Below are 20,247 nucleotides of genomic sequence, written 5' to 3'. Positions count from 1 at the left end.
CGGCCAGCTGGTTATTGTTATTTTCAGCTTTTTGCACTGCTAGGGGTTGCTGATGCTGCTTGTGCAAATCTTTGTTTTTTGCTACCAGTATGAGAAAGTAGTGACAGGAGGTTGAAACAGGAGAAGTGGCTTTAAAAGAACAATTGGTTTAGCAAGGGTGGCAGCTTTTAAAGGAATTTCTCCACTGTAGTTCATCCTTTGGGAAAAGGTGTTTTTATGAAGAGCTGGCAGACCTTGTAGTTAGGATCTTGCATTTGTTGTTCAGGTGTTTTTTCTTTTCTGGTCCCAAACTGCCCACATACTGCTTGTTCAGCTGTTTCTGAGCTTGAAGTCTTGGCATGAGAAGGGCTTTGTTCACTAAAGAGCAGCACAGCTGCCAAGTCTGTCTTTTGTCCAAAGCAAAATAACTGGAGGCAGAGTTTGAGAAGAAAGAAACTGGAATTTCATTCTGAGGGCTGTGCAGAGGCAGCCTGGGTGGGTGGGTGGGTGGAGGACAGGGATACTACAGCCCAGCTCAGGCTGATATTGCTGCCAACTTGCTGCTTCCTTTATGCAGCCTTTTCAACTGCCCCTTGCTGGTCAGCTTGAGACCAAGAGCTTAAAGCTGAATGAAACAGTTTAACAAACAAAATCCATACCTCTCCCCGTTCATTGTGTAGAAGACTTGTAGCTAAGTACTTGGTGTGTTATCTTTGTCTGCAAAAATAGTGTTGAAAACCGTTTGCAACAGCTTGTGGAGATTCGTGTATTCTTTTCTTGTATGTTTTGTAGCAAAAATAATTGGCCTTTGCATATTCTCTGAGCTTGTTCTGTGATTTTTTTTCACTGAACTCCTTTTTAAGTAAAATGTGCTGTTGTGCAGCCATTGAACTGCAGTGCAGTACCTGTCCTGACCCTGGATACAGTGGGGATGAGTACACTGGAACAGATCCAAATTATCTTGTGTATTATACAGAGGAAATCCTACCAAGGTTCTAACTGTGGTCTCTGTCCTGTTCCAGCTCATCACTGCAGTTGTAACGAAGAACTGGAAAGAGATTGTGCAGTCTTGTGACCTGCAGAATTGGAGAGAGGCTTTGGCTGCTGTGCTCACTTATGCCAGGCCAGACGAGTTTACAGCCCTTTGCGGTAAGGATACTTCACAGACTGGTTAATTCTGGAGCAGTACCATGGCTTTGCTCGGCCAGTTGCTTCCCCAGCTTCAGCAGTGGTGGGGAGAGATCACCAGAGTGATTCACCAGCATCTTTATTCATATTTTATCTAGATCTCCTGGGTAGCAGGCTGGAAAATGAGGGGGACAGCGTTCTGCAGACACAAGCTTGCCTGTGTTACATTTGTGCCGGCAACGTGGATAAGCTCGTTGCTTGTTGGACCAAAGTTCAGGATGGAAATAGCCCCTTGTCCCTTCAGGTTGGTAATTCTTTTAAAAAAGATGTTGGAAATAAGAGACTGCAGTCATTTGGCTCTTAAATCAACTTACCTAGTGTAGAGCTTTGCTGACTGACGTACATCAGGATGCAAGCCTTTCCTTTCTGGAAAAATAACACATAAATGTGGTACTGGAAAATGTGTTGGGAAGTACAGCGGCCCTTGTGCTTGCCTTGTTCTTTGGGTGGTGCTGCTAATACACTTGTGTAAAAACAATTGTAGTACTTATTGTTGTGGTAAAGAAGGGTCTTTCAGTGCTTGCATCTTTTGCAGTTAGGAAATACTTGGACTTCTATACTTTTGGAAATTCAGGAGAAGAAATCAAAAGAATTAGATTTAAATCTGGAGAGACAATTGTAGGAAGGCTGTCATGAGAGTTTTCTCTAGGGGTTTGCATATACAAGGCTTGGTTTCCAGCAGTGAAAAACATTGCTCCTAGCAGATATCTTGAGGGAATAGGATTGATGAGTGGAATGAAGCAGTTATGGAATAATTCATTTTATAGTACAATGTTAGTTTCTTCCATCTGTTCAAGGCCTTTGAAGGACCAGTTTTGGAAAGTATTTATTTGATGATACTGTGAGACTCTTGTGTAGTTAATAGAAGGAACTGATGTGTATCTGAGTTTTGCTTCATGTCATTAACTCTCTCCAGTTTTGAATTATCAAAATTATTTAATTTTGAGGGCTTTATTTACAGATTTACCTTCAGTTTGAATTTGCATTTTGATTGCATGGCTTTGGCCTCTCAGACAGTAAAATTGAAAAATATTGGTAAAGTCCTAATTAGGTGGCTTGTTTACTATGATAGTGGCAATAGAAGCTGTTGGTGGTTTTTTTTTTTTTACTTGCCTTTTTTGAAGTGCTGATTTGTTGGGAAAAACAAACGGTTAGCAAACAATCTATTAGTAATGTATGGTTGAAATCTTTTGTGTGGTACACTCTCATTAAATCTCTTGTAAGATTTTAAAAAGGGGTTTAATTTTGGCAAATGAATATTTGTAGTATAAATACAGTAAGAAAAACATGAGAGAATGGAACAGAAAATGTTCCTGTAATTTAGGACTAGAAGGAAACCCAACCCAAGACCAGCTCTGGTGTTTGGGGATGTGCAAGGAAGGCAAGATATAGAGTATTTCTGGTGAATATCAGGAAAACCATTTTGCTGTAACAACTAGAAAACTATGGACAACTCTCCCAAGGGAGTTTTTAGCTCCTTTTAAGATGGATAAGAACTGACTTACTGAAACACTCTAAATGAACATGCAGCAGCCCGGCACTAGTAGTGATGACAGCTGTGATGTTTGTTTGCTCTCAGGCTGTCACCAGATAGTTTTATGAAAGCATCCACTTGGTGGACATGCTCAGTGCTGATAGGGCCCTGAAATCCTGTTTAATAAAAGCACTTCTCTTGAACTCTGCTGGCTTTGCTGTTAGAAGCTGCTTGGTGGGTGGTTGCTGTTCCATCCTCTGGGAACAGCCGTGCCTTTGGTGCAGCTGTGGCTGTTCGGGAAACCTGCACTTGGCTTGTGCTCCCCTTTGGGTGAGAGGGGTGCTGCAGGGCTGCCCTGAGGAGCAGCTCTCCACAACAGTCCTTAGCCAAGACTTCCTTCACTTCATTGTTCTCACTTGTGGGTGGGTTTTTCCCCTCCTGCTCTTTCAGGATTTAATAGAGAAGGTCGTGATCCTGTGCAAAGCTGTGCAGCTCACGCAGGCTGTGGACCCGAATGCCGTGGGGGCCCTTTTGGCTGAGAAGATGAGCCAGTATGCCAACCTCCTGGCTGCTCAGGGAAGCCTGGCTGCAGCATTGACCTTCCTCCCTGCCAACACCAACCAGGTATGGGGCCTTCAGGCTCTTTGCTTCCCCTCTCTCTCTGTGGACCGGTGTGCTTTGGAGCAAAGGTCTCTTCACAGTGGAGTTCGGCATCAGGGCTGCCACTTGACATGAGCCTTGGGATGTGACAGCCAGGCTGTTACCCTCACCCTGCACTGGCCTCACTGAGCTGGCAGACGTGCACAGACTTCTGCTCCCTCTTGGTTTCACACCCTTGTGCCTGCAGCCAATGACTGCCAAAGGGTGTCCCTCCTGCAAGCCAGACACAGCGAATGACATTTGGTTGTTCTCTTCTGACTTCATCTTCCATCAGCTGATATTTGTAGACAGGCTGGTTTGGGAATGAGGCAGGCACTTGTAAGGCAGTTCCAATGGCCTCATGTCTCATGCAGAAAAGACTTATTCCAATGAAATAAAGCGGAGCAGGCTTCTGAGAGAGAGTGGCCACTCTGCCTCTCGCTGTGATACACCGCGTGCCAGGCAGTGCATTTCCCCTCCCTTCACTGCCCTTTTCTGATTGCAGCCAAACATCGTGCAGCTACGGGACAGGCTTTGCAGAGCCCAAGGGGAGCTCCCAGCGGGACAGGATGGCCTCAAGGGACCATATGAGAGAGAGCCCATGCCCAAAGGACGAGCTGGCCCGGTGGCTGGACGGATGCAGGCACCCCAGGCTCCAGCCCAGCAGTACTACCAGCAGGTAAATGGCCTTTGGCAATAAGGGAGGGACATGTTGCTTGAGTTCTGGAGAGTCATGGATGTAATAATTTTTTTGCTTTCTCTTGATCTGAGGCTGTGTGACAAACCTCTACTGAGAGCCTTGTGGTGAAGGTCCTTGGTGCTTCCTGTCAGTCAGTACAGATGCCTCCTTTACTTCTCATCCGGAAACATTCTTTAAGCACCTTATCAAGTAGCCTGCTTCTGAAGATTTGGTCTTTCCCCGCTGTTTGAAAATGTGCTTCAGTGCCAAGACCAGCTGTGTGGGAGAGCACTGCAGGAGTTCTCTGTGCTCCCTCTCACAGTCCCTGATGTTGTCCCATCCCTGCAGGCCTTGGGGCTCACCAGCCTCCCTGGGGCGGATTATTCCCACCCCCAGCTCTGATTTTGGCTGCAGAAGTTGCTGAGCAGTGGCAATAGCAAACTGAGGGCACATTTCAGCAGCTGTGGGTACAGCCTGCTGTGAAAAGACTTTCCCAGCCAGCTGTAAGGGGCATGGGCTGGTGGGGAGGCTGAGAGTGAGCTGGGCTTACAAGACGGACCTGGTGAGTGTAAGACTAATAAGGGAGCTGTGCAGGGAGGAGGAGGAGGAATGGGGAAGAAAATTCCTTGGTTTTGCCTCTAACGTGAGGATGACACTACAAGAAAACACACTGGCCATCAGGGCAGTGTGGTGTGTTGGGCAGCCCTGGCTGTGTGTGTGCTTAGAGAGCACTGCCAGGTCTCTCATCCCCCAGCACAGCACTGCAGCTCATCTGGCCCTGCTCTAAAGGTGCTCTGGGCTGGTCTTTTCTGAGAGCAGAGCTGTGTTAGGGCTGTGAGTGTTCTCCTTACACAGAGATTGGCACGAGCGAAGGTATCTCTTGTCTGTGCTGCTCCTCAGGCAGTGCCTGCCAGAAAAACCAGGGCAGGAAAGAAAGAAGGGATGAAAGATTGGGGGGCAGTTGGGCATTCTCAATGTCAGCAGCAGTGCGTGCCTCTGCCTTCTCTCCAGAGTGTTAGCAAGGTAGATTTCAGAAGGGACAAAGCATTCATCCAGGATTTACCTTGCTAACCCCAGTGCATATGATTTTAAATGCATCATCATTAATAATCAAGTCTGCTGTGCTGTCTGTGTCTTTGGCCTTCTTCCTTGTAAGCAATGAGTTGCCTTGAGAAGCGAAGCTGTGTGTTTCCTGTTTGGCTCTGGAGAATAGCAGCTCTCCTCTAGATGTTGAGATATGAGCAATGCTTTTTTAAACCTGAGCTCCCTCTTTCTCCCACTGTTTCCAGAATGCCTCAAGCAATTATTTCAGCAAGCCCTGCTCATTAATTAAAGGCTGGGTGTATCACAGCCCCTCAAGTTCACTGGCAGTTACAACCCTCTATGTTCCTGGCTTTTCAGGGAGTTCATCCTCAGCAGAAAGGGCTTGAAGGGGACAGGTGTCAGTCAGAAAGGTTCTGAGCTGATGAACCAAAATGGGGAGAAATGACATATTTGAGTCTCAGGACGCTTGCTTTGTTTGACTTCCTTTTAAGAAAGCGTGACTTGTTCAAGCTTGAGGCAGCCTTTGTTTAACTGCTATCCCAAATAGGAACATGCACTTAACATTTGGATTCCTTTTAGCATAGTTTTGTGAACCCTCTTTTTCATCTGAATAAACCAGGCATGAAAGGGGGTGAAAAAGTCTTTTAGATACTCCAGTGATGAGTTATGCAGGCATTAGCACTGGCTGTTGTGCAGCTGACTGCACCATTAGCCTAGCACTGTGTGCGGCTAGAGACACAGAGACTGAAGCCAGTTGAGCCAGCCAGGACTGCAGGGTCACAGCTTTCCCTCTGCCTACACTCCTGAACCCCAGCCATGTTGTCCTGCTGTTGGGCAGCACACCCACTCCTTGCTCAGGAATGTGACAGGCACAGGAAGTTCTTGATTTCTGTCCCATCAGAAAGGTAGAAGTGGTTGTATGGAATTGAAGCCGTTTGGAGTGGCAAAGAAGGAAAATAGAGGAAAGGAGCTACGGGAGACTGGCTGGGGAGCAATTACCATTACGATGTGTGTTTGTGCATGTGCAAGAGCTGAGTATCAGATTTTAACCTTTTTTAATTCATCTGAAGCTCAGTTTAAACAGACTCCTTTTGTGTGAGGCATATGTTTGAATTTAACACGGAACCTGGGGCTTGCAGCTGTGGTTAGTGATGCTCGCTGTCATGGACTAATGGTGGGGGGGGGGGGGGCCGTATGCAGTAGGAAAATGTGCTGAAAGCTGGAGACCTGGCTGACTGGCACAGGTAACACTGCACTTGCTCCACAGCCTGTTGCAGCTGCAATTCCACTGTGCTTTGTCCTCACTCTGCAATTTACTTTGGCTCCAGTGCACAGTGATTTTTGTCTATCTTGAATGCAATTTCCTTCTTCCTCTGAGATTTCATGGCTGTTACAAGTGCCAGCATGCAAACCTTCTTGCGTTCACTTCTTTGCATCTTGTTTTGTGAAACCCTTTAGACTTTTTTATTGTTTTGTTTTCCATGATTGGTATTTCTTTGTTCGATTCAGGTTAGAATTGCCCCTACTGTCACTACCTGGAGTAACAAAACTCCTACTGCCCTTCCCAGCCATCCTCCTGCAGGCTGTCCCTCTGACATACAGGTATAACCTTCATTATTCCTCTCTGAGCCTCTGCTCCACCCTGGTATGTCCCCTTGTATAGTCTGGGTACTTGGCACAGCCTGGTACAGATAGATGGAAGGAGCAGCTCTCATGTGTGCTCTGGTTTTACTCCTCTGCATCGTGTTACTTTTTTTTTTTCACCAATGCCCAGATGAGCGGCACTGGAAAGCCTTGAGTGGGAGCTCAGTGTGACCTGAGTCTCCCCAACCCTTGCCCCACACTGGAATATTTGAAGTATGATTTTTCCTTTCCCCTTTTCCATGGAGATTAGAAGCTTCAGAGTTAACATTGAAGTTTAGTTGAAAGATGGCAGGGCGCTCTCGGGCTGCCTGAACACCAGGCAGCACGGGAAGGGAGCTCTCCCTTGTGCAGGAAGGTGTGTGCTGCTCTGCTTGCTGCTGAAGTCACTGCACATCCAGCTGTGCTTTCAGTGCTGTGCTGGGCACCCTAAGGCACTGGGGTGCTTGGAGGCATTTGTCCCTGTGCCGGTGATTCCCTTCTTCCAGGGAATGTGGTTTTGGGCCTTGAAATGTGAACAGATCATTTTGCAGCAGTTCTGCTTCAGCACTGCATTACCATTACTGATTAAACCCTGTCCCTCCCAACCATTTTTCCTGTAATCTTTTTTCTTTTTGCAGGGGGACAACCCACCTCCTCCAGGGTTTATTATGCCAGGTGCTGTTGGCCCCAGCATGCCACCACAGCAAGCCACATCTTCCAACTACAGCATGTACTCGCAAGCAGGAACGCGGCCAGCGTACCCACAGAGTGAGTAACAGCAGCTTCCCCCTCTCTCTCCCACCCAGGTGGGCCAGCATTAACTCAGGAATAACCAGTCCTCTCCTTGTGGTTGGGAGTGTTCAGACCAAGCCAGTCCCACAGTTCCTGCGGGGTGGGGAGAAAGGTGAGGTGACATTTGAGTATTGTCATTTCTTGATGGGGTCCAGACACCCTCTGTCAAACACTCCTCCTCTGCTGAGGTGTCTACCCACAGCTCTCAGACTCACTCGACAGCTGGCCCTGCCCAAGGTTGCGCTAGGGTCAGAAACTCCAAAGTCTGAGTCCTGGGAAAGCAGCACAGGCCTGGTAAGGAGCGACACAGCTCATCTTTGTGCAGCTGGGCCATCCATTTCTCATTGGGGCTCCATGGAGATAGGAAAGGGGATGAGGAAATGAGGGCAGTAGTAGAGGTGAGTGAAGAAGGGGGCAGAGCCCTGATACACTCAAAGGAGGGACTGAAAGTACTGGCATGATGTAGGAAAAATGGCCACAGATGGGCAGAGGCAGTGAAATTAGGCTGCAGGGCCCACAGTGAAAGCCTGTGAGCTTACATTCCCTTCCAGAGCCTGTTCATTTCCTTGGCCTGGACTTTCCCTTTGTAAAAACCTGGGGTAGGGCTTTCCCTGCCCTGTGAACCCCTGTGAGGATGGCAGTGGTCCAGAAGACCACAGTGTCCATGTCCCAGCCCCACCCCAAGCAGCATGGTGGCTCTGGGCTGGAGAGTGTGTGTGAGAGAGGAGGAGTCCTTTGAGCCAAGGCCATCCTCTCTGTGCCTCCCTGCTCCCAGCGACAGGCTGGGGATTCGAGCAGTCCTACAAGTGCAGGCAGAGCTGTGGGAACCAGGATTTGGCTGGGCAGGTAGGTGGTTTTGGGGGGTAGGGGGATGAAGAGAGGAGAGTCAGGAAGCAGAGGCAGATGAAACCGCTGCTCTGTTATGAACTCACTGACTGACTGTTTTTTCTCCCTGTTTGTAGCGTATCAGGCCACACAGCAGTACTCCTCTGGAACAGGGGGACCAGCTCTCTATCAGCCTCAGCAGCCTATTGCTGTCCCTGCTTCAGCCTCTTACTCCAGCCCTGCCCCTAACACCACCCCTTCCTACCTGCCCTCTGCCCCTGCCCACTCCATGCCCTCCCCGCTGTACCCCGGGCAGCCTCAGCCCTCCCCAACAAGCCTGAATCCCATCTCTTCCTACCCTGTTCCTTCTTCTGGCACATCCTTTCAGCATGGCAGGCCAGGACCTCCAGCAACTTCTGTGGCTTATGCATTACCTACTGGACCAACAGGTACTCTGCCTGCAACCAGTGACCTTCCTGCATCCCAGAGAACAGGTCTGCGCTTGGACCAGGGGGGCAGGCAGGGAGGAGGGAGGGGTTCGGTCTTCACCCACTCAGTTAAATATGCACTTTTTTCCTTGTGAATGCTCTGCAAAAAGTTTGCTTTTGCTTAGAGATCAGTTCAAAGCATTTCTAAACCACATCATCACCCCTGTGCATCTGTGATAGGGCTGTTGGTGCACTAAGCAGCATGAGCAGTCACCTTTCTCTGGCGAGCCAGACCTTGCCACAGTCACAGAGCTTTTGTCTTGCCCAGGACAGGATGCTACAACAGGCTTGTTATGAGGCTGTCGTATGCCATGGATGGATCATGGCTCAATTTTATCACTGGCGTCAGAGCCTGTGTTGTGACTGGAGAGCAAAGTACAAAAATGAGCAAGTTTTCCTAATCGCTGCAGACAAGATGATCCTAGTTCTCCTCGCAGAATGATTTTGCAGATGTGATTTGTCCCTGTGTCCCTGGTTCTTGAGCAGCCTTTTAAGCCCAGGATTGGCAGCATATTTAATTCAAACAGCATTTCCTGTGGCATCAGCTCCTTTTCACTATTTTGTCCCTAACCTCTTATGGTGATGGGATTTTACTGTAGCTGCAACTGCCTTAAAAGATAATCAGAAGTGATTTAGAAATGCTTTCACATGTCTCTTCCCTGAATGTCAATTAAAAGCATGTGTGTGTGGCTGACACGTAGGAGCACGTTGGAGCACGCTTGGTGAGAGAGCGCTCGCTGACGTGGGGCTCCGTGTCTGCTTGTGACTGCCTGGGTGTCACTGTTTGCCGTGGGACAGTGACCTCGCCTGCCATAACAAACCTGTCCCTTTACTTAGCAGCCTGTGAAGCAGCAGCTTTGCATGCCAGACAGTGCAGGAAGAATCAGCAGTCCTTTTCTAAACCTGCTCATAAACATACTTGACATCCAGGTGGTCCAGCTGAAGAGTCAAGGACCAGATCTGGGAGGCAGAGAGTACAGGGAATGCTGGACAAGATTTGAGGGATGTTTCGGGGATGTCGAGTCTGCTGACAGGCCCTAATGTGCACACTGTCATTCCCTCTCTTATTTTAAAAGTCTGTTAGGGGTGATGCAGTGCAGAAAAGCCATTTTGCCTTTGGCAGCATGAATCCTATGAGTAGATGCTCCTGTTGGTGTCCTTGGGGCTGGCAGCTCACATACCCCCTTGCATTTGGGGGAAAAGCAGTCTTTTGCCCTGTCAAAAAATAGGTGTAGGGCTGCCAGAGTTGCAAGGGGAGAAAAGGCCTTTTCCATTCACCATGCAGCCAGATTTGGTGTCCTGTTTGTTCTTGGAGGTGCTGTACTGTGACCTCTCCTGACCCCATGTTACGGGGCATGTCAAATTTGAATCTCTAAGCCAAAGGAATTATTAAATTGGATGGTGGAAGAGGTATTGGATAGGATTCTAGGCCTGGGATGTCAAGCAGCACATTATAATGCAGACAGCATAGTCTCTGCACCTCCAAATAAATGCAAGGAACAAGAAGATTGTTCTTTCTTACCCGTTTTACTACTCGGCTTGCGTCACTGGCAGGCACTTCGGATCTGCCACTTGCTGAGTTTCTTGCAGTGACGTGACATAGTCCACGTGGCATGCTCAGAGTGGGTGAGGCTCTTTTCAAAGTTAAAAGTTGTTCATATTAGGCTTTTTATAAAACTTTCCAAGAATTATCCATGCTGCTTATGTTCTTCTCAGCAGGTGTGGTGAGAAGGTAGCCAGTACAAAGTGTCAGACTTCAGGAACCCAAACTTGGGCATCCTCTCCATTTCTGCAGCCTTAGGCTGAAATGCAGAGGTGGACTCCAGGGCACGGCAAGGTGCTGAGGCCAGGATGGCTCATGCATACACACAAGTGATAGGTGCAGCTGGAGAACTATGGAAAAAAGATTGAAGAGCACACTCTGTTCTCTTCCAGTGTTTAGATTACACCTTTCAGAAAGCATGCAAACAAGAAGGAAAAAAACCTTTTTTTCTAAGTGCAGCAGTGACAGTGTACATGCTTAATATGCCTAACCACCAACACATTTTCTGAGCAGCTGCAGTGCCTAGTTAGGGATGCCTTGGCATGAGGTCCTGTAGAACCACAGAGATCTGCAGCCAGAAGTAGATCTCACCTGTGACTCGGAGTGTTCTGCTGCAGAGATACTGATCCTGGCAATGAAGTAGTGTGCTTTTGTGTGGGGTGATGATCTTATCTGGGAACATCATGCTTCACTTTGCAGATGTGACTCATTTATAGGCAGGAGTAAGGGAGGAAGGAAAACAGATCTCAAATTTGAACTCTTGAGAAGCACCTGACCTTTGAACTGGCTTGGATTTAAAGATGCACTTAAAAAGAAAGAGTTCTGTAAATATTTTCTGGTTTTTTGCAAAGGTATATAACATCAATATGTTAAGCTGTGCTCAGAGCTTCGGTAAGCAAGAAAAGCCCACATTTAATTTTATTTTCAACCCTTCTCACTTTGTTTTGTGATAGATCTTTGAACCTACTTTCAAGGAAGTTCTAATTTTCAGCGTCCTGAATCTTGTTTGAAAATGCAGTAGACCAATTCTGAGCTAAAGGAAGGGTTTGCACCAGAACTATGAGCAGGCCAACCCCAGGGACAGGAGTTACCTCATCCCCAAAGCTCCTTCACTCTTTGAAATGGTGTGGGCTTTATTGGCTGCATTTTGCCATTTGGATTTATTGCTCAGTCTGAGCAGGCAGTGTGTCTCTGTGTGTGAGTGTAAGGTTGATGTGTGAACATACTTGGGTTGCTGGGCTGCATGCAGCTGAGAGTGTGCCTTGATTTGAGAAAATACTTGGAGATCCACCTTAAGTCAAGTACTTCAAGCATCAAAAAGCTTTCTGGAATGTAAAATGGTGTGGAGAAGATTGTGGCTAAGAGTAATGGTCTGTCAGCTGCACTGGAATAGAAAATGAGAACACCCGAAGAGATAAGAAAATGGGCCAGAACCCTGCAACATTTGTTATAAACAACTAGAAACACTGATTTACTGCATGGAAAGAGCAACAGGCTTGTTTTGGGGGAACGTGAACAAAAGGAATTCCATGGGGGGTTTGAACAAATGACCTGTCTCCAAGCTGGCATAGTAATTAGATTAGGTGTTTTTTTCTGCTGATGCATGTTGTGAAACTAAATTGCTGGTCAAAAATTAAAGGCCAACTGCTTAATTATTTTTGAAGAATTTTTTTTTTTTTAGTTATCTTTGCATTTTGTCTGCAGAAAGTCTACCATCTCAAGACCAGGCCTCTCCCTTCGCAGGTGAACTAGGTACCACCTAACCTGAAAATAATTACAGCCACTACATGAAATTAATTGAACAGACATCAGTAATGCAAACGTTCTTTAGAGGACATTGTGTGATGCTGTTTGCCAATTAGGCTTTAATCAAATTGATTTTTAATTCCTTAATTGAAACCAATAACAATATATCTGGAGTTTTTAACCACAGAAACAAATTCTTTTAAAATATTTTCCTTTTTTAATACAAATTATTCCAGGAAATTAACGGCAGTAGCAGTCTGGGAGATTTTCTTAACATGTTACTCCTATCAGTTGGACTCCCTGTATCTGAAATAGTCTAGGATTTTCTGGATAGGAAGGAATAGAGGAGGCTGCCAGGAGATGGCACTGCCTTTGGTTAAAGAGAAAGCAGACGTGAAAGGGGTTTTAAATAGTTTTTCATTTACCCCTTTAAGATGCTCTGGATGTGGAACTTGCTTGACAAAAGCTCGGGAGCAAATGAAATTTCAGATAAATTGAGCAAATTCTGCAGTAATGTTAAGCTGTGCAGTCTAAGGTAAATTCATCATCTGCTAAGTGAAAAACACTGTGGTGAAAAAGTCCATTGAGCAGGGATTTGGTTTTGCTGGCTTTTTGTGGCTTTGTGCAATAAATCCTGATTATTCGGGGAGGCCCCGGTAATGCCTGGATGTAATGCCGTGGGCCCGATTTAATGTGCTCCATGAGGAGATGGGCAGCTCTTTCTAATGCACTAATGGAGCTTTGGGGTGCAAATCTCACAGCTGCAGGGGGCTTGTTTTCCTGGGAGAACAGAAGGTTTGGTGCAGAGCAGCACCCCAGACTTGGAGTGAATCTGCTCAGACCTCCTCTGTGCTTCTTCCAGTTTCAAACAAATCACCCCTGGTGCAGAAAGCCAGACTTTTCCACCTTGCTCAAGCAGCTCTGCTCTGATTTGGGGATACAAAGCACCCAAAACCATGCTGTAGCTGGCAGGGGAAAGCTGGGTTTGTAGCTCTTTTATGTTTGCAAGGTGGCTGGGTGAATCTGGCCTGAAATGTTTAAGGCCTCTTATGCCTCTTCTTTTTGTGTGGTGTTGCTGGGGAACTTCATGTACAAATGTCACGGATAAGCTCTCTTCACATACACAGGTTGTGTAGCAGAGCTTTTTTGGGCATGGTAGGCCCTTTTCAAGGGCATGTCTGCTCAAAGCTCTTTCTTCCTGCAAGAGAAGGAAAAGTTAATAATTAAGTTATTAACTTGAGAACACTTGGTCAAGATCCCAAACCTGCCCAGCGGGTGCGGAGCCCAAAGGGTCTGATGGCAGGGATGTTGAGAGGCTCTGGCTGGCACAGGAGCTGTTCTGGCCCTCAGGGAAGGGCAGAGGAGCAGACAGGAGAGGGCAGGCTCTGCCAGTAGAGCCATGGCAGGGAGCTGGCTCAGCTGAGCTCAAGAAGGCATCACCTCCTCCCAGGTACTTACAGTCTCTGTTTTCTCTTTGTCCCAGGGCCTCAGAACGGCTGGAATGACCCTCCCACCCTGAGCAGAGCTGCCAAGAAGAAGAAGGTATTCTAGGAAGTCCTACCTCAACACAGCTGAGTGCTGGTCACTTGAAAAGCAATTGTTTAAGCTGCTCCTGGGAAACCTTTTGGCAAGATAAGGAAAGAGAAGGGTTAGCAGCAAACAAAAGCTGCACCTCATGAGCAGAAATGGCCTTAATGTGTCTCTAATATGCATTATCCCTCTCCAAATATCTAAGCCTCTAAAGAGATGGTGGGTTTTTGCTGAAGTTGTGGTTGTTAATAACAACATTGTTCCTGGTTTGAAGCAAATACTTCTGACTGTTTACATCTGCAGGAAAGCAGCAGAGTTTTGCAGGAGATGATACTTAGGTAAAATGAGGAGTCTGTGCAAATTGTTATAGATTATTGATGTTGCTGGAGCTGAAAGCAATTTATCCTGATGAAGGGTCTGACCCTAAGAGATCTGTTGAGAGTAAGACAATTTCCATGATGGAGATAATGTAGTTTTGCAAAATGGATTTAAATTGCAGCAGGGCAGGATAACTGGGAACACTTGGCATGGAGCAGAGTGAGCCTTTTCATCCCCTGGTGCTGCTATAGCCTGGAGTATCTCCATAGCAGTCAGTGTCATCCACCACTCTGACCCTGGGAAGCAAGAGTTAGTCTGGAGTGTCTAAAGTGTGCAGAGAACAAAAAAAGTTAGAGCAGGCAAGATAAGATCTGGGTGAAGGTGAAGGCAGAAGTCTTCCTTTCCCTTTGGTCTCTGCAGTTCAAGGTGAAAAACCTTTTGGAGGTTGGTTAGAGAACTTTTAGTGTCAGAATGACTGCTGGAGCTGAGAGCTCAAGAGGCAGCCTTCTGCACACAGGGTTTTGCTACTTGTGTGTGTGTGTGTGTGTGTGTGTGTGTGTGTGTCACAGCCAGAGTTTCTGCTGTAGCCAAGGCTTGCCGGTTGGCTCCTTCTAAGTGAGGAATGTGCTCCTTGCATTCCCTGTTGGGTATTTAACAAATCTGTCAGTTGTGTTTCTGTGTTTGTTTCCCTTTTGTCCACTGTCTGAGGGGTGGTTTAGGATATTATAAAATGACTCACCACATGCACTATTACAAAATAGAAGGAACGTCAAGCCATAATTTTCAGCTGTTTTCCTCCTAACTAAGAACTTATTCACCATTCAAAAGTTTATTGCTATGATTCATTTCTTTTATTACTGGCTTTGTTGCTGGATTGGGAATATTTTTTTTGCTGTCCAAAACCACTATCTTAATTCTAGGGTTGTTCATTCAGGGCTCTGTAATATTCCCTTTTTTTTCCATGCGCACCCAAAGAAGTGTGCACGTTCCCATGGAAGCCCTTTTTCTGTTGTTTGGATTCCTGCATGATGTGTAGCAGAGGCCAGAAGCTCATTTTGTTGTCTCTTCCCTCTCCCAAATGTTTGTGAAACACCCCTGTGTAAAGACTGGCAGATGCTTAGGGATGAATCTGAAATGCCCTGGTAATCTGCCTTAGTGCAGACCTGTGTGCCAGAAGCTTGGAAAGCTTTCAGAAGCTTTACTGGGGCGTGTTGCTGGCTGCGACCTACGTACTGCATGGACAAAAATACACCCTTGAAAGTGAGACACAAAAGTCTAAATATAATGACCCAATAGTAAGAATAGATGTAGGTGTGGGTTAGTTTTCTCTTCTAATAGTGCTAGTCTGCCACATCTCTGGTTTGTGCCCTTGGCCGGGGGAGAGTGGCTCTGGTTCGAAGTGGCTGCGCTCAGCTCTTGTGGCCAGGGGCTGGCTGGGCTGCCCCAAGGCAGTTCCTGCTGTGCAGCCCGAGGGATGGGTTTGGTTAGCCAGAGTGCAATCCTGTGTTGTCTGCCCCTGTTACGTCTGTATCCAGTGCTCCCACTTACTGTGGTTTGGGAAGTCTGTAAGAGCTGGGTGTTGTGCTGTGCCTGCAGCAGCCACACCAACACAAATGCCCTGCTTTTTTCCCAGGTCCCTGACAACTTCCTGCCCCCAGTCCCCATCACTTCCCCCATCATGAACCCGCTGGCGGATCCACAGGCTCAGATGCAGCAGCCCCCGGCTCCGGCACCGCCCAGCAGTGCACCCAGCTTCCAGCCTCCACTCTTCCCTGCAGGGCAGATGGTGCTGCAGGGTGGCTTCCAGCCTGCTTCCCAGCCCCTGGGGCCATCCATCATGTCACCCACTGTTTCCAAACCCAGCACGGAGGGGGCCCCGGGGGCCCCAATCGGCAATGCCATCCAGGTAACGTAGCCCCAGCACTGCATGGGTTTGTTTGTCCATCAGTAGAGCCTGCCAGGCAGGATCCTGTTATCCAGGCTTTTCTTGTAGCTGCAAAGTGTACTGTGGAGTTTCTAGGCACTGGCTGTGTGCCGTGCTGGCATTTTGGTACTGTAATCTTCACCTAGATGCCACTAATCCTATAGTCAGTATGGGCCAACAAGCTGCTTCCTTCTGCAACTTCCACACCTTCCCAGAGGGAGCAACAGCAGGTGCTGGTAAAGTCACCTCCACACACCCACAGGGAAGAAATAGGAGTTGTGCCAAGCTATCTAATAATGCCACTCAGTTTAGCTGAAAACAACATGTGGGCACAGTGACCTGGAAAAGTCTCACCTGTTCTCTGTTGCGCAGCACGTGCAGGCACTGCCAACAGAGAAGATCACCAAGAAGCCCATCCCTGAGGAGCACCTTATTCTGAAGACTACATTTGAAGCTCTCATCCAGAGGTGCCTGCTGTCTGCCTCCGATCCGGTAGGTGACTTCTGTGATGTGTGATTTCTGATAACAAACTCATTTCAAAGGGAAGCAACAGTTAGCTGAGAAAGGGGAAGATTAACAGCTTTAAGACAACCACTGGAGCTGGATAGGAAAAACATTTCCCATGGCAGCCAGTACTTTGTAAATGAGCCATCCCTCCCAAAGCTTCTCAATTATTTCTGATGGCCAGTAAATAACATGCCACCACAAAGCCCAGATGCTGACTGTTCAGCTTGTGCCTGCCACATGCTACAAGGTGGTGCTGGTGGTGTGCAGAGGGCTTTGTGCACTGAATCTGCATGGTCAGCAGCACAGACTCGTGCTCTTCTTGGTTCAGTATCACTCAATTGCTCAAAATCCTTTATTTAAAGGCTGTAGAGAGCATATATACACGTGTGTGTGTATATATAGTGTATACTGCATTCCTTTTGACCTTTTCTTCCTCTAAGTGCCCCTTCTCCCAGCCAGACAAAGAAGGCAAAAGCATTCCACTCACATCTGCACCTGGGGATTGCTTTTCTGCACTACCAACACATTTTGCTTGCTTCTTGTTAAGTCTCTCTGATTTTGTTAGGCAGAGAAAGTGTTTCAGCCCAGGGAGACAAGAGACACCACCCTGACTGTACACATCAGTTGTTGTCAGAGCAAATACAGGCACTGCTCAGCTATTACATTCTAAAGGGGAAAATGGGAACGGGCACTAAAAGAGCGAGGAGAACAACCAGTTTGCACTTCCACCTAATTGCTTTGGCTGGAGAGATGCCTTGCAGTTTCCTAGACACCATTTATTCCTCTTTGTCCTTGCTGACCATCTGTAAAATGAAAGTAGCGTGTGCACCTTTCATGGGTTTTGAAACAAATGTTCTGTGGTCCATTTATCTGAGAGTTAGTCAGTTCAAAAGAACTGGGGGTTTCATACCTGTTCCTCCTGGGGTACTTTTTCCTTAGATACCTCAGTTCCTTGATGACATAACTGCTGCTGAGGAGTTTTCCACATGTGGCCCAAGATCTGTGTGCTGTGTTCTCCTTTATGCCATCTGAACAGTTTTCCCTAATTTCTAGCACAGCAGGCAGCCATCAGTTGGTCTTCACCCTTGAGCTAGAGCATTCCCACAAGCTTTATTTTCTCCAGGATTTAATCCAGAGAAATGTTTCCAGTTGCCAGGGAAAATGGCACTTAGGATAAGTGAAGATGGTTTCATGCATGGACTGATTGAGGAGGAAGTTCCATTACTCTTGTGCACTGATGACATTTCTGCTGCTGTTGACCAGCAGCTTTTTTGTGCTCCTGCAATTGTAACCTTGATGCTTTATTACTTTATTACTCTGAAGTAAAATCTACAATTTTAGATGTTGTTTTGGAAAAAAAAAAAATGGGTAAAAATTCATTTCTCCAGCAGCTGCAGCTCCAGGTGGAATGTACTGGGGTTATTTTGGTGGCAAAACAATTCCAGGCACATCAGTGGGTGGTTTACTTTATAAAAGTCATGGAAGCACAAAGGGTCTGTAAGGACAGATTGGGCTAGGCTATTAGCTGTTCTATTGACACTAAAAACTTACAGACAAACTGCTGGCTTTACTAATCACATGAGGAAAAATATAATTAGGATTTGCCATAAATGATGACTGAGTTGTAAACACTTAGAACTTGAGTACTTGCATGTGCCCTTAAGCTCTCGCTGATGTTGCTGGATACTTCATTCCAGTAAGAATTTTATCCAATTACCACTATACTTTTTCAATGAACCATAGGGAAAAAAATCATGCTGCAACTCAGAATTCTGTCACTTTTCTTATCAGCTATGCCAGTGGGGTTTGCAAATGACCAGTGGCTTTTGGGGTGTACCTCTACTGTTTTCTAGTCTCTGTAGACAACTGCAGCATTTACGTGTGGAGAACTACAGTCATATCACGTGATCTTTCCTAGCGAAATCAGGAGAGAAGAGTGCAGAACAATGAATCCAAATTATGTGTTAGGAATTTGATGTGCTGCATTGCTCTTTGCAATGATATCAGGTTAGTCTGGGGTTCTTAAAATCACTGTGCTTTGATGTATTTATTTCTCTTGCAGCAAACCAAGAGGAAGCTGGATGATGCAAATAAACGCCTGGAGTTTCTATATGACAAACTTAGGGAACAGACAGTAAGTTCTATTGTACTTCCCCCCACCCCTCAATCACGTATGGCCAATGACTTCATTGGTGCAGTACTACTTCTGCAATATGCAGCAGGTGCTCGTTTTTTCTTTGGAAGTGTGCTCTAGATCCATTTATTGGATATTTGCATGGATTTCTTAGAAAACAGCTAGTTACTGTGCTTGACTCCACACACCTGTGCAGACTTCACAGTGCTTTGAGGTTGTCATGAGTTTTGTGGTGCTGTGCTGAGCCAAAGAGCAGAGCTCCTTGCAGCAGGCATTGTTTCTCTGCTCCAGGAAGGAACTGAGACACACAGCCTGGGGTCAAAACAGAACCCAGGAGACTTCCAGGTTGGAGGCTCACTGACTTCACTGGAAGGCAGATGTGCAAGTACTTTTGAAGATCTGGTAATTTTTCCAAAGCCTTCCAGAAGGCTTTGGCAGAACAAAGGACCGTGCTTAAATGTCTTAGTACCTTAAGATGAGAGTGATGTCATCCTCTTGTTGTCAGGCCATGTTTGCTGAGCTATTAACTTTACCCAAAGGTGTAAAAGCTCAGTAGGTTTTTCTGGTGCCAAGAGTCTGTCACAGCAGGTCTCCCACCCCAGGGAATTGCATCCAGGGGCTGGCAGGGAAGGCTTGCAGGGCGTAGCAGTACTGCAGAGAAGGTCCATGCTGGTTGAAGTCTGCTGTTAGACTTCCCAGTGACTGTTCCCAGTGTGGTGCAGCTCTGAAGTTGGCTGGCTCCAACAGAAGGAACTAATTGCTCCACCTTCCTGAGGACCAAGTGCTACACTCAGAATTTCTCTCTTTCTAGTTTTTCCTTTGTGCTGACCTGCCTTGCCTGCCTTCCTTGCAGCTCTCTCCAACCATCATCAGTGGCTTGCACAACATCGTGAAGAGCATCGAAACCCGCAACTACCAGGAGGGACTGAACATCCACACACACATCGTCAGCACCAGCAACTTCAGCGAGACCTCTGCTTTCATGCCAGTCCTGAAGGTCGTCCTCACCCAGGCCAACAAACTGGGGGTGTGAGGTAGCCCTGCACTTGCAAAGCCCTGGTGGTTGCTTTCCCAAAGAAGTGCATTTCTACGGCAGACATGCGGGAAATGGACCAAGCGCTCGTCCTCACAGCATGGCGCAGTAGAGCTGGCAAATGGCATTACACTCTCCCTGCAAAGTACTTTGTTCTAGAAGGGCTGTGGAGCCCTGGTGCTTTTCTTCTTATTTTAATCCTTTCCCCATCCCTAATGATTCTCATCTACAAATAGTATATTTAATGGATGATGCCCCACGTTGTCAATTTTTAGGTGCATGTTACACTGCTAAACAGTGGCTTTTAATAACAGATGTATGTGTTGAAACAACAGGATAGGTTGTGTATCAGACCCTAAAACAGATTATTCCCTTTCCACCCCACTGTTCCTTATCCACCAGATTAAAAACAGTCTGATCATGTTATAAGTGTATTTGGTCTTTCATTTTATGAAGCTGCTTGCAGTTCTGTTATTACAATTTACATGTTAAATTGCTTAATTGTGCACTGGGGCAAATGAGCAAAATAAAAGCTAATGTGATATTTTCAATAAATGTAAATTTATTAAAATTTGTCTTTATGAAGTGCAATGGAGAGATTTTGAACCTGGAGTACAGTGGGGCTGCTGTCTGTTGTGTCCTGGGCATGAGAATACTTCATCACTAAAGCTCTGTGTAGAACACAGAAAGAACAGCAGTTGGAAGAAATGTCTGGATTTTGGAAATAAAAGAAGCAATTTGGCATGAAAACTCCCTAAAATATCAGTGCCAGTGCAATGTA

The 20,247-nt window shown here is 46.6% G+C and overlaps 1 protein-coding gene across 16 annotated transcripts in view; it reads left to right on the top strand.

Annotated features, from left to right (window-relative positions):
- SEC31A (SEC31 homolog A, COPII coat complex component) overlaps positions 1-20,037 on the top strand; it is a 39,320-nt gene extending 19,283 nt beyond the window's left edge. For 3 of the 16 annotated variants that reach the window (XM_048303665.1, XM_048303670.1, XM_048303664.1), the window contains 13 exons: positions 1,002-1,128; positions 1,266-1,411; positions 3,092-3,265; positions 3,786-3,959; positions 6,513-6,605; positions 7,265-7,394; positions 8,381-8,737; positions 11,979-12,026; positions 13,504-13,562; positions 15,502-15,774; positions 16,165-16,284; positions 18,362-18,433; positions 19,287-20,037. In XM_048303665.1, coding sequence (XP_048159622.1) covers positions 1,002-1,128; positions 1,266-1,411; positions 3,092-3,265; positions 3,786-3,959; positions 6,513-6,605; positions 7,265-7,394; positions 8,381-8,737; positions 11,979-12,026; positions 13,504-13,562; positions 15,502-15,774; positions 16,165-16,284; positions 18,362-18,433; positions 19,287-19,466 — 1,953 coding nt within the window. In that variant the 3' untranslated portion in view covers positions 19,467-20,037. The remainder of the gene's footprint in view (positions 1-1,001; positions 1,129-1,265; positions 1,412-3,091; positions 3,266-3,785; positions 3,960-6,512; positions 6,606-7,264; positions 7,395-8,380; positions 8,738-11,978; positions 12,027-13,503; positions 13,563-15,501; positions 15,775-16,164; positions 16,285-18,361; positions 18,434-19,286) is intronic. The other 13 variants (XM_048303677.1, XM_048303675.1, XM_048303676.1 and 10 more) reach the window with 11 other exon arrangements.
- Positions 20,038-20,247: the final 210 nt, after the last annotated feature.

This window comes from Corvus hawaiiensis, chromosome 5 (genome assembly GCF_020740725.1).
Source record: "Corvus hawaiiensis isolate bCorHaw1 chromosome 5, bCorHaw1.pri.cur, whole genome shotgun sequence".
Lineage (NCBI taxonomy): Eukaryota > Metazoa > Chordata > Aves > Passeriformes > Corvidae > Corvus > Corvus hawaiiensis.
Note: the sequence above shows the minus strand (reverse complement) of the source record. Positions and strands in the feature narration are given on the sequence as shown.